This window comes from Hyla sarda, chromosome 6, assembly GCF_029499605.1.
Source record: "Hyla sarda isolate aHylSar1 chromosome 6, aHylSar1.hap1, whole genome shotgun sequence".
Taxonomy (NCBI): Eukaryota; Metazoa; Chordata; class Amphibia; order Anura; family Hylidae; genus Hyla; species Hyla sarda.
This window is the reverse complement of record NC_079194.1, coordinates 253412468-253429629: the sequence shown is the minus strand read 5'-3', so window position 1 is coordinate 253429629 and position 17162 is coordinate 253412468. Positions and strand designations below refer to the sequence as shown.

General features: G+C 44.6%; 1 protein-coding gene across 6 annotated transcripts in view; it reads right to left on the bottom strand.

Moving 5' to 3' along the window:
- DPF2 (double PHD fingers 2) overlaps positions 1–17162 on the bottom strand; it is a 72143-nt gene that overhangs the window by 20652 nt on the left and 34329 nt on the right. For all 6 annotated transcript variants that reach the window (XM_056526960.1, XM_056526956.1, XM_056526958.1 and 3 more), the window contains exons 2-6: positions 14331–14491; positions 8511–8618; positions 4659–4819; positions 2009–2101; positions 1544–1622 (exon numbers count right to left, since the gene is read on the bottom strand). In XM_056526960.1, the coding sequence (XP_056382935.1) occupies positions 1544–1622; positions 2009–2101; positions 4659–4819; positions 8511–8618; positions 14331–14463 (574 nt within the window). In that variant the 5' untranslated portion in view covers positions 14464–14491. The remainder of the gene's footprint in view (positions 1–1543; positions 1623–2008; positions 2102–4658; positions 4820–8510; positions 8619–14330; positions 14492–17162) is intronic.

Here is a 17162-nt window from a genome sequence, read left to right as displayed (position 1 = left end):
CCGCTCGGAAATGCACCGTCTCCGTAGACGGCAATTCTTTCTGCAGAGTCTGGAATTGGAAACCCCTTTGACAACCCCTTAGGTTAAATTAGTTAAAAGTTTTTTTTTTCCCTTTGTGGAGAAAACCAAACATGATCTAACATGAATGTAAAGCCAGCTATGTTTTATTCCTTCTCCCAGGTGCCCCCTAATGTCCTTTCAAGAACAATGCAGTTGTTGGCGCTAAATATAAAGCCCTCACAAAGCTACAATATGGGCCTTATTTTGTGAAGAATTCTGCCAACATGTTTAACATTACCAGTTGTAAAAAGTAGGAAAAAGATTGATAGATTAGCCCCATTACTGACATCAGATGCTAGACGACAAATACTTCTAATACTGCTACTATCTAGGTTTGTAGAATTACACATATTTGCAAAGACACACAATGATACTTTATATAAAAAGTGATGAATAATACAGGGATCACATCCATTAATAGCATCATCTACTCCCCAATACATCTACTATAAAAAGAGCATCTAGAGTAGCACTTTAAATAAAGCCACTGAAAGTTGGAATTCAAGGAAAAAAATAAAATGTGTGAACATTTTGACTGCTAAATGTTCATACAAGTAATACCACCTCTTAAAGGGGTATTCCAGGCAAAAGCATATATATATATATATATATATATATATATATCAACTGGCTCCAGAAAGTTAAACAGATTTGAAATTACTTCTATTAAAAAAATCTTAATCCTTTCAGTACTTATGAGCTTCTGAAGTTAAAGCATAGTTACGTCATGGCTCCGCCCCTCGTGACGTCACAGCACGACCCGTCAATACAAGTCTATGGGAGGGGGCATGGCGGTCGTCATGCCCCCTGCCATAGACTTGCATTAAGGGGACGGGCTGTGATGTCATGAGGGGCGGAGCCATGATGTCACGCTGCTCCGGCCCCTGTATCGCCCGTCATTACGCACAGGGCGAACTCACTCTGCGCAATAATGATATCGGGGTGCCGCAGTGGCGATCCCCGGGGTCCCCAGCAGCAGTACCGCGGCGATCTAACATCTTATCCCCTATCCTTTGGATAGGGGATAAGATGCCAGGGGCTGAGTACCCCTTTAAGGTTGTTCTTTTCTGTCTGAGTGCTCTCTGATGACACCAGTCTCGAGAAATGCCCAGTTTAGAAGCAAATCCCCATAGCAAACCTCTTCTAAACTGGGTGTTTCCCGAGACAGGTGTCATCAGAGAGCACAGACAGAAAAGAACAACCTTAACTTCAGAAGCTCATAAGTACCGAAAGGATAAAAAAAAAAAATTAATAGAAGTAATTTACAAATCTGTTTAACTTTCTGGAGCCAGATATATATATAAATAAAAGTTTTTGCCTGGAATACCCCTTTATGGAAATACAAAGCTCAACAGAGAATTAAAGCTCAGAACGAAAGCCTTATAAAAGCAGGTTTTCCATCTAAGGAAGTATTGAATAATAAACTAAAACAGTACGAGAATGAAAAACTTCATTAAAAAAAAACAAAGGAAATCTGACTCACTATCACAGGCATATGGCTTATCCCTTTCATCCAGAGCTGCAGCATCAAGCTTCTTCCTGGCACTGCCCAAACCTTTCCCCTAAAAATAAAAAAATAAAAATGTTTTATTTTTTTTAAATAATATTCTTTGCATATAAGATGAGACAATCTACTGTTATCATAGAACAATAAATAACATGGCCTCTGTTTTTAGTTCACTTAGTTAGATATTGCATCAAGAAACTAATTTTCCCTGGGCTCCCACAAGAAAACCTTGCATATAAAAACTCATAAACTGCACTTTGGCATCAGTGTTTCCCAACCAGGGTGCCTCCAGGTGTTGCAAAACTACAACTCCCAGCATGCCCGGACAGCCAACGGCTGTCCGGGCATGCTGGGAGTTATAGTTTTGCCACAGCTGGAGGCACCCTAGTTGCGAAACACTGGCTTAGATAAAAGCCAAGCACATATATAGCTCTGCTTCACCTTTGCTTTGCCCTTTCCACGCCTTTTAGGTGTATCCTCTTCATAATCTTCATCATCAAGGTCATCCAAAAAATCATCAGGATCCAATATACGCTAAAGAATTAATAATATAAACAATAAAGTGAAAAAATGACTGCAGGAAAACAAAGAAACTTCTGATGATACATTGTTCAGTTGATATTACAGCAGTAAAGTCATGAATTCTTTATATTTATTTCCAGTTTATGGGCTGAAATGTCACAACCTGCCGCAATACATTATAGATTTCCTGCTTATACCAGTGTTTCCCAACCAGGGTGCCTCCAGCTGTTGCAAAACTACAACTCCCAGCATGCTAGGAGTTGTAGTTTTGCCACAGCTGGAGGCACCCTGGCTTATACATATTAAATCAGGCAACACACCAAAATGATGTCCCCCATGTGACGCAGGGTCTCAGAGGTTCAGCAGATGTGATGTGTACTGCAAAAGGACTTCACTCTCAAATGAGCATGTGATTCCTCAAGGGGATTTGTGCAGCCACTCACACAGCAATGTTAGTGAGTTCTCATAAGATAGAAATAAAAGATTCACATTACAATGCAGGCTCATCTACAGAGTTAGGGCCAACTAATAAGGCATGTCTACATCACATAACAGTGAACCCCCCCAGCACCACCAATTGACTGCCAGGCCGTATATAATACCCCCCCCCCCCCTTACACAGACCATTGCAGTTGTGGGTTTCCCTTTAAGAGTAAGGTCACATGCCTTTGCAGCATATGTAGCTGCATATTTTCTGTTGCTGTTTGCCTACTCATTTAAAGGGGTATTCCAGGCAAACACTTTTTTATATATATCAACTGGCTCTGGAAAGTTAAACAGATTTGTAAATTACTTCTATTAAAAAAATCTTAATCCTTCCAATAGTTATTAGCTTCTGAAGTTGAGTTGCTGTTTTCTGTCTAACTGCTTTCTGATGACTCACGTCCCGGGAGCTGTCCAGCTCTTATGGGGATATTCTCCCATCATGCACAGCTCCCGGGATGTGACATCATCATTGAGCAGTTAGACAGAAAACTTCAGAAGCTAATAACTATTGGAAGGATTAAGATTTTTTAATAGAAGTAATTTACAAATCTGTTTAACTTTCCAGAGCCAGTTGATATATAAAAAAAGTTTTTGCCTGGAATACCCCTTTAAGTCAATGAATGGGAAAATAAGCAGTAAATATGCAGCAAAATATGCTGCAAAAGGCTGTACGTGTGACCCTACCCTAAAAGGTGTTTTCCTGACAGCTGGTTCACCCACACTAAAGCGATACACAGGGTTATGGTGCATGTAAGCCAGATTAAAATGAGACACAACTTACTCCCACCTCCAAAGCGCAATAGACGGCATTAGCATTTTAACAACTGACCCTATCACTTAGTAATACCCTAGAATCTCCTGAAATGTGGCCGGTATTGTAACCCTATGTACTGGATTTAGTGCGGGTGAACCAGTTGTCAGTTTTCCTTTAAAAAGGATTATCCCAAGATTAGATTATAATTTATCACCTATCAAAATCAATATGGTCCAACTGCTGGGACCCCAACCGATCAAGGGAATGGGGGTCCCCAGTTCCCTGACTACATGGGAAAGCAGCACGCCACCACTCCATTCCCCTGCTATGCTACTGCATACAGCAGACTGTTGTACTTTGCTACTTCTGCCAGTCCCATGGTAAATTAATCTAGCAGCAATCAAACTTACTTGCTGCTATACCAAGCACTTGGGTCCCCATTTTCTAGTGTAGTAACAGTAACAAGATTGATGAGAAAGTAGAATTATTTTAACTAGATTATTTTCGTGCCTGTTCCACGCTGTAATTTTCTAGTTGAGTCTTTTAGTTGGTATTTTTTAAAGGGGTACTCCGGTGGAAAACTTTTTTTTTTTTTTTTTTTTTAAATCAACTGGGTCCAGAAAGTTATACAGATTTGTAAATTACTTCTATTAAAAAATTAGCTGCTGAATACTACATAGGAAATTCTTTTCTTTTTGAAACACAGAGCTGTCTGCTGACATCATGACCACAATGCTCTCTGCTGACATCATGACCACAGTGCTCTCTGCTGACATCTTTGTCCATTTTAGGAACTGTCCAGAGTAGGAGAAAATCCCCATAGAAAACATATACGGCTCTGGACAGTTCCTAAAATGGACAGAGATGTCAGCAGAGAGCACTGTGCTCGTGATGTCAGCAGAGAGCTCTGTGTTCCAAAAAGAAAATAATTTCCTCTGTAGTATTCATCAGCTAATAAGTCCTGGAAGGATTAAGATTTTTTTAACAGAAGTAATTTACAAATCTATTTAACTTTCTGGCACCAGTTGATAAAAAAAAAATAAAAGTTTTCGACCGAAGTACCCCTTTAAAACAAGAAACTGCTGCGCATGTTGCTTCTTTATTTCAGTGTCAAATCTAAACTTGCTCAGACAGATGTCTGGAATTGCAGATCATCATCAAATCTGCCAGTATTTTTAGCCTTCTTAGCAATGACAAAGAATAGGTAGTACGACAATAGAATTATAAAATAACTGATAGCATTATGCTTGAACCTGGAGCCTCTTAGCTGCCTATCACCTCGATAACTCCTCTCACTACGTAATGCTGCCTCCCATTGTAGGACTGTACCTTCCGTGCTCGGCCGACAACAGGGGGGAATTCTGTGAGGCTGTCATCATCTCGGGGGTCAGGAATAATTCTCTTCTCAATAGGGTCTGACCGCAGAAGAGCTTCTAGGCTGCTGCCATCTTGTGGTATAAAGCCTTCTTTCTTCAGAATCTGCTCAGGGTCTACATTAGAGGTTGGTAATAAAAAATTATTAAAATAAAATATTGTGATCTTGTCACTTTGTTCCAAAGTTTGCCATTTTGGATGGGTCTATGGCCCCTCACATTTGTCTCACAGAACGCCAAATCATTTCAACAGTATATGGTCACGGAATTTAGATGTATTAGCTTTAATATTCCTAGACAGATCTACACAGACACACGTACATAACATTTGTATCTAACCCTTGGTGCAGGTTTCCTGAGACTTACAAATTGTTTTGCAAGCCTTAGCAGCACCAAGCATTTATAGCAGGATATTTGGCTGACATATCCACTTTAGGGTCTATTCACACTAGAGAATTTTCGTATATGGAAAAACTCTGGACTAAAATTACAAGGGCGGCCAGCAGCAACTAAACGAGCTGGCGTTATGACCGAGCAGACATTGGTCCTCATAGACGACATTGCATTCTGCCAAAATAATTAATATCTTTTTCTTTTAACAGATAAATATCAGTATCAAAAAGCTCCAGTGAAATTCCATAGTGTGCTCTGTGCAGCGGAATCCCATTGACAGCAATGGGAGTCCGTTGCGCTGGAATTTCCGAGCACAATTTCTCTGCTCAGATATTCCATAGTGCACATGGGCTGGTATCATTTCCTCATATCACATCCTATCATATATCAAGGTCAGCTATCGTTTTGTTGTGGCAGCAGGATACAAGTTTAACCCCTTAAGGACCAAGCCCATTTTCACCTTAAGGACCAGGCCAATTTTATTTTTCATTTTTTCCTCCTCGCCTTCTAAAATCCATAACTCTTATATTTCCATCTACAGACCCATATAAGGGCTTGTATTTTGCGTGACCAATTGTACTTTGTAATGAACCCTCTCATTTTACCATAAAATGTACGGTAAACCGGGAAAAAAATTTTTTTAGGGAGGAAATTTAAATGAAAACCCCAATTTTTCACATTTTGGAGGGTTTTGTTTTCACATTATACACTTTAGGGTAAAAATGACGTGTTCTTTATTCTGTGGGTCAATACGATTAAAATGATACCCATGGCCTAGGCACTTTTTTTTTTTTTAAGCGGTACAAAAATATAAATCTAAATCTTTTTGTACATACCATATTTTTCGCCCTATAGGATGCACCGGCGTATAAGACGCACCCTATTTTTAGGTGCAAAATCTAAAAAATTTAAGATTTTGAACCCAATAGTGGTCTTCAACCTGTGGACCTCCAGATGTTGCAAAACTACAACTCCCAGCATGCCCGGACAGCCGTTGGCTGTCCGGGCATGCTGGGAGTTGTAGTTTTGCAACATCTGGAGGTCCGCAGATTGAAGACCACTGGATAGGAGGTAATACTCACGTGTCCCCGCCGCTCCGGACCAGTCACCGTTGCCCTGGATGTCGCTCCATCACTGTCGCCGTGTCCCCGTCGCTCTGCTGCCGGCCTGCTGCTGAACGTCTCTGCTGCCGGCCGGGTATCTTCACTCTCCGTCGCTGTCATCACGTCGTTACGCACGCGACGACGTGATGACGAGGAAGGAGAGCGCCGGCCATACAGGGGATCCCTGAACGGAGAAGAAGACACAGAGGAGGCAGGTAAGGTCCCTCCCGGTGTCCTGTAAGCACTAACCCGGCTATTCAGTCGGGCTTTTCGGGCTTGCCGCGGTCAAATCGCGGTGGTCCCGAACGGCCTGACTGAGTAGCCGGGTTAGTGTCACTTTCGCTTCAGACGTGGCGGTCAGCTTTGATCGCCGCGTCTGAAGGGTTAATACAGGGCATCACAGCGATCGGTGATGTCCTGTATTAGCCGCGGGTCCCGGACGATGATGGCCGCAGGGACCGCCGCGATAGGGGTGTATTCGCCGTATAAGACGCACCGACTTCCCCCCCCCCCAGTTTTGGGGAAGAAAAAGTGCGTCTTATACGGCGAAAAATACGGTAATCAGTAATCTAAAATAGCCCTATTTTGACCACCTATAAAACGTTTTAATTTTTCCATATATAGGGCGGTATGAGGGCTAATTTTTTGCGCCATCATCGGTAGTTTTTATCGATACCATATATGCATATATAAAACTTTTTGATCACTTTTTGGGGAATAAAACGTGACAAAAAAAGCTGCATTTTTGGACTTTTTTACATTTACGCCGTTCACCGTACAGGATCATTAACATTATATTTTGAAAGTTTGGACATTTACGCACGCGGCGATACCAAATAGGTTTATATAAAATACGCTTTTTGGGGGTAAAATGGGAAAAACTGAAAATTTTCATTTTTATTGGGGGAGGGGATTTTTCACTCTTTAATTTTAATTTTTTTTATTTAACATTTTTCAATTTTTATTTTATTTTTATTTTTTTACACATGTCTTTTTATGACTTTTTATCTATAGCAATCATTTGATTGCTAATACTGTTCAGTGCTATGGTCTGTTCGATCTGAGGGGACCTCCGTCCGCCATTACAGATGACCGGATCACCGCGGCAGCGATAATGTATTTTAAACATGTGCATTGCCGCAGATGCTGTGATCTGTACTGATCACGGCATCTGAGGGGTTAATGGCGGACATCCGCGCAATGTCGGCCATTACCGGCGGGTCCCCGCCTGCTATCAGAACCTGCCGTGTATGACGCGAGCACTACTCTGATGCTCGCGGCCATTCACAGGACATAAATGTACGTCCTGGTGCGCGAAGTACCGCCCAACCAGAGCGTACATTTACGTCCGTGGTCGTTAAGGGGTTAAATCCCCAGCAACTCCACAGCCCTCTGCTAAAGCAAATGGTATACAGAATTGTCAAAAGTCCCACAGACTAGATTTATATGCTACACATTATATCAGTGTTTCCCAACCAGGGTGCTTCCAGCTGTGGCAAAACTCCAACTCCCAGCATGCCCGGACAGCCGTTGGCTGTCCGGGCATGCTGGGAGTTGTAGTTTGCCACAGCTGGAGGCGCCCCGGTTGGGAAACACTGCTTGGATAAAAGAAGAACTAGGAAATGTGTAGAATAAAAATAGCACCCCATTTGGCTGCATTCTAGAGTTGTGTCTGCCACTATGATACCTGGACATTTCCATCAGTACAATCATATTCCTAATCTCCTATTTCCAAATACAACAGGCTATGAATGAGAAGCACAATCCCTTCTGCACAATGGCTGACTGATCTCCAAATGACACAAGCAACAAATATCTGCCATGTTCAAAACTTGAACACAAAAGGAATAAATAAATCCTTTATAATAAATATTTTTTTCAGTTTATTAGTGTTACTAGGACTACTAAATTGCCTTGTTTAATCCATGAAAATAAAGTTAGAAAATAAAAAAAGAATAAAAAAAGTTTAAATTATAAAAAAAATTAGTCCCTTAAAAATAAAAGGAAAAAAATGAAATAAGCAACACCAATGAGAGTCAAGGCATTTAGTGAAATCTTGTCTCAAAGACATTTTCGCTATTAGTGAACAAGAAGAACAGTGCAAGGCTTTTTGGCTGCACTACGCCTGTAAGCTGAGTAAATAAACTTTCCTTTATTAAAAAAAAAAATAAATTAAAAATTAAAAGACGACTTTTCCCAAAAGTGACATCAGACGACAAAGTTAGCTTCCAATCACTTGGGGGGAGAGATTTATTAAAACCTGCAAATGAAGCAAAGTAAAACAAAAAAAAAAAAAAAAAAAACTTCTTTACCTGGTTTAAGAGAGGGGAAAGAAAGCCTAGGGTCTTCAGGAGGATGTGCCCTCCTTCTCTTGCGCCAGCGACGAGAGGGATATGTATACAGCTGTCCTGGTGCTGAACCTAAAAAATATTTAACAGATCAAGATTACACTTACTTTCTTAATAAGTGGAAAAAAATTTACAACAAGGGGGGTACATTCAACATAATGTCATTCTTCTTCATGGCAGATGTCCCAAACATAGATTGTTCATCACTTTAAATCATATCTGGGAATGTGAAAACACTGTAAATATCAGAAGGGGGAAAAAAAAAAAAAAATCAGGTCTGAGATGACACGCAGTATTTGGGTCAGAATTGTTAGTTGAAATATAATGAAATGATTTTCAAATTTTTCTGTGTTTTGGCTAAAAGTACTACATGTAAACTCCGTCCTAAAGAGGGACTCCAGACCTTATCCCCTATCCACAGAAAAGGGGATAAGCATCTGATCATGGGGATCCCCACGGTTCACAGGAATAGGGGATATGTACTTAACGCACCAGGACGTAAATTTACATCATGTACATGAAGAGATAGCAGGGGCTGCGCTCTCATTATGCGCATCAGGTCCCGCCATTAACTCTTTAAATGCCGTGATCAATACTAAAACGCACACATATTTGGTACACCACAGTGCAGAAGTGTTTGAACCATTAAAATAGGTTAATGATCCGTACGGGGAACAGCATAAACGTTCAAAAAAAAAAAAAAAATACCAACGATGTAGATTTATGGTCCAATCATAGCAAAAGTGATCAAAGACACATGTATGCAAAGTGGTGCCGATAAAACAAAAAGTAAACACTACATATCACTGCACAAAAAATGAGCCCTCATACAACAGCATAAATGGAAAAATAAAAGTTATAGGGGTCAGAATACAGCAGTTTTAAGCAGACAAATTTTCTTACAAAAACTTTTTTTTTTTTTAAATCGTACAGTAACAGACAAACATGTAAACAAGGGTATAATTTTAATCATATTGACACAGGAAAAAAAAAAACTGACCACCAGTTTTACTGTAAAGTGCATTGTATAAAAACAAAACCTCCTAAAAGTAGCACAATTGCATTTCCTTTATATTTTTCCCACACAATACAGTTTTTTTTTGTTGCGCCATTAATTTTATGGTAAAATAAAAGGTGTCCTTACGAAGCACAATTGGTTGAGCACGAAACAAGCCATCATATGCCTCAGTGGATCAAAAAAGGAGATTTTTTTTGTACTCAATGTAAAATTTCTCTCGTAGCCTTCATTGGGGGACACAGAGACCATGGGTATATATGATCTTGTGCTCTTGCCACTAGGAGGCACTGACACTGCCTCCCTGGCAGGATATACCCGCCCACTGGAAGTGAGGTAATCAGTTTTGTCACAAAGCAGTAGGAGAAGCAAACCACGAGAGACTCGTCCGAAAGACCCTAAAAAGGAATCCCGGAGAAACACTCAACCAGAAAAGGCTATCTGGACAAGACTGAGGACGTGGGTGCTGTGTCCCCCAATGAATGCTACGAGAAAGATTTTACGGTGAGTACAAAAAAAACTGCGCCAAAAAAACACTGTCCCAGGGGCACAGCGTGAGCACCCGGGGAGAAGAGTGCACTTGGAGAGGACGCCACACAGACTGAACAGCGGGAAGAAACCACAGCCATGCTGCAGCCGAATAATGGCACAACTGGAACAACCCGGTAGACAGATTTGCCATCCAACCCCGGAGTAAATGGAAACCGAAGGAGGAAAAGGAAAGTGAGGAGTAACACGGAAAACCGGAACAGCGACATGGAATTGGAGACTCTCGAGACACCGGGAAGTGCCCCACCTGTAGGGGGAGCAAAACCAACAACCGCGAAACGCTCCAAAAAACATGCTGCTATGTCGGGTTAAGAAGAAAAGCGGTACAGAACAATCTTCCCACAATGGAATCGTGGAGAAGCCTGCTCAGGGGCACTACACATGCACGGGACCGCAATCATCACGAAGGCCCGAAGGACTAGGAGGACCGACCCACAAAATAAGGTACACCACAGCAGTCTAGGAGAGAGCCCAAAACAAAGATTAATTGGTCTTGGACCCAGCGGTCAGATTTAACCAGAGCACTCCCAGCAATCTTTCATCTGGACAAAAATGGAGGGAAAAGCAAAAAGGGGACCCAGCTGGGGCTCACAGGCTCTGGGCACAAGAAGGTTACACCAAAAGATCGGATTGGCAGTGTAGCACCCATGTAGCAGAAAAGCACACCCTTCACAGATATTGCGCCAAGGAAGGAAGAGAGCAATGGCAGACTGGCTGTTGCAGAGTTATACACGACTGCATAAACCCCTCCTACAGAGGAAAATGCCCTAGCTGCATGAGCAGCAGTAGACAACCAGAAACAGGAGGAAAGCCAGGCTGCAATAGTGAGAAGAACAAAAAGTACTTCCGATCGCTCCCAGCCAAAAAACAAAGGCCCAGCAAGTTACCCCAACATGTAGGGGGAAGTGTGAGATGGCTCCATCTTGGCAGGAAAAAGTGCTCAGTGAAATAGTCCCCCTAGTGGAGGGGAAAACAAGGGGAGGTGGAGACAAAACTCAAGCACTGACCGTGCCAAGCTTCCTGATCCCAGTACCTCCTGTGGAAGGGAATTTCCCAAGAGTGCCATGTACTGTAGGAGCAAGGAAATGCCACCCTACGGTAACGGATCAAAGCACTGGGTGGATGTAGCCGAGGGATTCTGCGAAAACACACAGAGGCATGGAGGACCCATGTGTCCCCAGAGGGATTTGAATCCTGGACACTGGAGCTGGGAGATACCAAGACATAACTACGAATGCAAGTAATCAGCACACGTAGCAACCTACAGCGTTGGGAGGAAACACCCCATTGGGGCGAACCCTTGGACCCTGCGAAATAAAAGGGGGGGGGGGCAGATGATGCGGGAACGGAGCTATCCTGGCCGATGAATAAGACAACAGAGCAGGCGCCTGAACCACCCCATACAGGAAACCAGGAAGATAACTGGAGTCATGGGGGTGGGGGCTGCAGAACAGGCCGTCGCCCCAGCAGGCCCCATGCCCAAACAGAGGTGCTCAATCACCACAGACAGGAAGGACAGAGGTACACCCCACCGAAAAGGGGGGGGGGTAAGGCTCTACATGAGCAAGGTGTCCAGAGCACATGTAGGGACCCAGACATGGGTACCTAATGATAGTAGAGGGGTACCAAGACATCCACCACAAAGGGAACCACAGGCATCCAAATGTCCGGAAGCATGGAAACTAGTCTCAGCACTCAACGGCATGCCACAACCATGCCCTGAGAAGACTAACGTTACACTGCTAGAAAGGGGAACCAAGAGTGCTGCTGCGAGGTCCATAGAACCTGCAGGAAACGCCCACACCCCATCTCTTAATGGCGCTACACACCAGAACTGCAGTCTCAGACTAAATAGATGAAAGAGGTGCAGGAAATATGCTGACACAGTATGACTTACCGGTAGAAAGGTCCAATGAATCCTCAGAGCCACTTCTTCGGAACTTCACACTGAAAGTGAGTCACTGGATGTCTGCCGCTGGAGCGGCAGGAATGGGAAAGGTGACTTGGTGGATGAAAAAAAAAAAAAACATGCAGACAGTCTGGCTAATTGGCATAGGGACTGTGGACACACCGGTCTCGTCCTCTGAACAACACACTGAAAGTGGCTTACAAGCCCTTATCCGTGATAGCAGCAGGCCTGTGGAGAGGGACCTGGGAAAGTAGGGAACCCTGCGACACCACTACATGGTGCATTCTGAAAGGCCCATGGAGCAACATGGCGCCCCTTGCTCAGAACTACACCTCGGCAGTGGGATACCTGAACTTCCACCAAGGTGTGGGAAGTGTATGGTAGGTGACCCAACATAGTAGTAAACCACACAGACCACCTCCTGGTTGACTGGTATAGGGTTCCTGAACGCACACTTCTGCAAACCCTCCCACCGAAAGTGGGGTACTGGAGTGCGGACGATCTGATGGGCGACCCTCAAGCAGAAGAAAGTCTGACTGACTGATGTCAGTACCATCTTCCAGATTTCTCTCACCAGCAGTGAGGTACTGGAAACCACAGCCATGCATGTGGCAGCCCATGGATGGGAGACCGACTGCGTCGGAAAACGTGCAGACAACAGTCTGGCTGAACAAGTACACCTCCAGGTGCTGGCAAAAAAGGAACAACATTCATATCACCAATCACTGTGCCCCCTCGGTCACAGGTGGGAGGATGGGGATGCCTAGGAACCATGGATAGAATCCCCCCCACCCTGGAAGATCGGGGGAGGCTGAGGAGCCATGGATGTTATCCCCGTCACCCTGTATAGGGTCCATAGGACATGTCAGGGCACCTCTTTGGACACCGCACACTGGTAGTGGGGTATCGGAACTCCAGCCACAGAGACATTAGGCATGTGAGAAATGACAGGCGGCGGAACCACACAGACCATTGTCTGGCTTACTGGCATGGTTCCATAGTATGCAAAAGGTCACTTCCTCGGATACCTCGCACTGGCCGAGGGGTACCAGAATGTCAACCACGGATGCGGCATATTTGAGATCGGTGACCTGTGGAGGTGGGAATCATAGTGTATGCACACGCTAAGAACCTGCCCTGATGGATGACCGTCGGAGGAAGAACTCCAAAAAGGCCCTAGGCGTCTGCCAGGAACGCAAAAGCCCTCCAAGGGCATTGGACCGAAGCTGTGCCCCGATAGGGAGGGACTAGGACTGGCCATGGGCACAGTAAACATGGCATAGTACGCAGCGCAAGGAGAAACAAGGCACAGAATGTAACCCCGAAATCTCCAGGGACTCCGCGCTCTCCGTCGCGTCGCTACGCATGCCGCTCCTATTGGATGACGGGACGGCATGCGCAGCGACGTGATGACGACGGAGAGCACCGACGATGGAGGGGATCCTGAAGAGGACGTGCCGGAGCCCCGAGGACAGGTAAGAGATATCACTGGAGCTCACGGGGCACCGTAAACGGCTATCCGGCGGCAGCTGAAGCAGTCATCACTTCCGGATAGCCGTTTATGCGATGGCCCCGACATACAAAAAATCGTATGTTTATGCTGCCTTCAACATGCGATGGCCTCTGAGAGACCATCGCAAGTTGAAATGATCATATGTCGGGGCAAACGTAGGTCGAGGGGTCACTGTAATTGCAAATAAAAACCTGAATGTGTGAACACAAACTAAAAAGACCTGTCATAAATAATGCTATGTATGTGTCTGTGCCAAATGTATCAAGTAAGAACACAAACTACTACATACTGTTCTCTGCTGATCTGTATTTGTGATTTTAGGACCAAAGTCTTATTCAGACAAGAAAACACTCCTGCTGTATAGGGCTTTTGACCCGGAATCCATACATATCTTTCATTTTCACCCTTATAGTGAAGAGACATCACAGTACTTTGGAGCCCACTTGACGTACCGTTCAGCTGCTAGATTACAGGAGAGAGGTCGGGATTACCGTACAGCCTTGTGGCTGGGGGGGGGGGGTTAGAGGGGAGTGACTGGTCAAGGGCTAAATTTTGTTAGGCTATAGTGGCCGCGGGGAGTGTCCAGTGGGCTCCAAAGCCTAATCAACACATCTTTTTAAACTCTGATATATCAGTGCTGGAGGGTTCAGTTTACTAATGAGAGGCATGTACAGATTCAGGGTCAAAAGCCCTATACAGCTATGCTCTTACATTCTACCCAAAAAAACAAATCTGCTGAAAGGTCCACTTTAACAAAACTCAACCAATCACTCCTAAAACAATATAACTGTGTCATACCTGGGCCCCGATGTCTTTTCTCCATCCATATATAACAGTTGCTCTGGGCTACACCTGTCTGAGAATCCAGGAACGGCATACGAACACTGCGTTCTGCACATAACCGTGCGTTGTAATTGTGGCACTGCTCCATGGCATCTTTATAGTACTGCTCTCCAATTCTAGGAAAATAAAAGAAGGGCATTATGTATAACCAAGTCTGTAATAGCTGTTATATTTGCACATTAACTGAGGCCCTAAGCTTTATTTCTAATTGTTTAAAGAGTACCTCTCATAAAAATATTTATTTTATAGTTTATAATATATAGAACACTTTTCTAATAAAAATCTCCCTAGGAGTCCCTTTTTTGGTGATTTCGGACTCATGCCGTCCTGACGGCTGAGTCCGAAATCTGATACTCAGCGCAGCTCCCGCCTGTCAGACAGGCAGGAGTGAGCGCTGTGCGCGTATCCCTGCCAGGCGTGCTCCTGACTCTGCCGGCCATAGGCGTCTCAGGCTCCTCCCGCTCAATAAATTGAATTCTGCACATAGATTCAGGAGTGTGCGTTGTGCACACAATAGAATTTCCATGCCAGATGTTTCTGGCACCAGGGGTGTGGAAAGCCTATTGCTCGACACCCGGGACATGCAGTTTCAGGCGCCAGGCAGGTGAATTCTTCAGGCATTTAGCCCTGCTTTGGGCAAGTAGGGCTAAATGCCTGAAGAATTCACATGTGACAGGGCATTCAGTCTTGGCCCGTCACTAAATTCCATAGACCGCAGCTGTATGCTGCAGCCTATAGAGTGCTGCGCAGGATGTCACCGTCGGCGCATGAGATGATGTCATTCATCGCACGCACCTCTGTCAGGATCTAGAATGCGGTCCAGCAACAGCAACCAACGCTGTGCCCGCCGAGATGCCGACCCCCTGAGCCTGCTGGAGTGCACCACTCACCACCAGAGAGAGAAGGGGGGGGGGGTGTTAGTGAATGAATAATGTGGCACAGGAGGTGATAAAGGGGGGGGGGGGTTGAAATATAATGGCGGGGGGGGGGGATATAATGAAGAGTTTGGAAAGCTCTGACTGAGGGGGTAGAACTGTTTATAATAGGAGCCCTACCTGATGGGGTCATATCTATCTGGGGCTCTGTCTGGGAGCCCTACCTTTCTACCAACTGGGGGAACATCTATTTACATAATGGGGGTGCCCTTCATGCCTACCTGGTAAAGGGATAAACCTACTTGAAGGGGGACTAACTACTTAATGGGGCCCTAAGTCTTGTGGTGAAAAACGTATCCCCTCTCCATAGGACAGGATAGCGATATTGGAGCAAAGTAAGTTAATGTTTATTCATTTTATTCTGGCAGCCAGGGGCATAGGAGATTAAAAAATAAAATATATCCCAAATGTTGCGTACATGTTAAAATGTTCTCAGCCTGATCCTTCTATTCCTAAACATAATTTGTTGGGAGAGTTGTAGGGCCACCTTACACCTCCTGTTGGTGCTATACATTGGAATAGCAATTAAAGGGGTATTCCGGGCAAAAACATTTTATCCCCTATCCAAAGGATAGGGGATAAGATGTCTGATAGTGGGGGACCCTCTGCTGAGACCCCCGCGATCTCCCTGCAGCACCCGCATTCTCGTCACACCCTCTCCCATAGACATGAATGGAGGGGGCATGGCGTGATGTCACGTCCCCAGTCCCGGGGGTTTCTGAAAATGAAGACGCAGCTCTGCATACGCCGCTGGGAGCCCCCGGGATCAGACATCTTATTACCTTTGGATAGGGGATAAAATGTTTTTGCCCGGAATACCCCGTTAAGAAAAAGTATATAGATGTACACTACAGCATACTTGTGGTTGACCCACTGAATTACTAAAGAGGCTATCCAGAGAGTACAAATTGATGGCTTAGGATAGTCCATCAATATTAGATAGGCAGGGGTCCAGCTCCTCCCATCCCTAAAGGAAAACGGTCACTCGTTCACCTGCACTATAACCTGATACTCAGGGTTGTAGTGCAGCAGACCGATGCAGGGTCTTGGACTGCTATACCCACCTGCAGTCCGGAGCCCCGATCCCCCCCTCTTCCAGTGCACTTTGAGGCGGGCCCGAAAGCTAGATTTAAATATTCATAAGCAATGGTCATGTGAATGCTCGCGCTTACTGAGCGCTCACGTGACCGGCGCTTAATATTGAAATCTAGCCAGTGGGCTCGCCTCAAAGCGCAAGTCAGCACTGGAAGAGGGGGACCTTCGGGGGATCGGGGCTCCGGACTGCAGGTAGGTATAGCAGTCAGAGACCCCGTATCGGTCTCCTGTTCACCCGCACTATAACCCGGTGTATCAGGTTATAGTAGGGTTGACCGTTTTTTCTGTAAATGAACTGTGGCGCACATGTAACATCCCATTCAATATTTACTTGCAATTGTCCTTGCAGTAGTTTACTATTGGTAGCAGAAGTACAAGGAAAAAAATAAAAAACCACAGCAATGTCATTTCCAGGTGAGCATAGCAACACTGCAGTATCTTGTACCACGGCTGTTTATTGTCCACTAATGCCAAGACGACTGCAAGTAAACACTTAAGAGACTGCAGCTCTTGTATAAGCTCCACCATCCCTTCCTAGGGTGCCAGGACACCACAAATCTACCATAGATGGCCTATCCTGAATATAGCTATGTGTTTGAGTCATAAGGATCCTGAATGGGTCGGAGCGAAGGACAGTGTGAACATAGCCCAAGGATCGATTGTTCAGTGTATTCTCACTGTTCATCTATTGCAATCCCTTCTATGTAGAGACTACTGGTTCTGCACTATGGGGGAGATTTACCAAAACCCGTCCAGA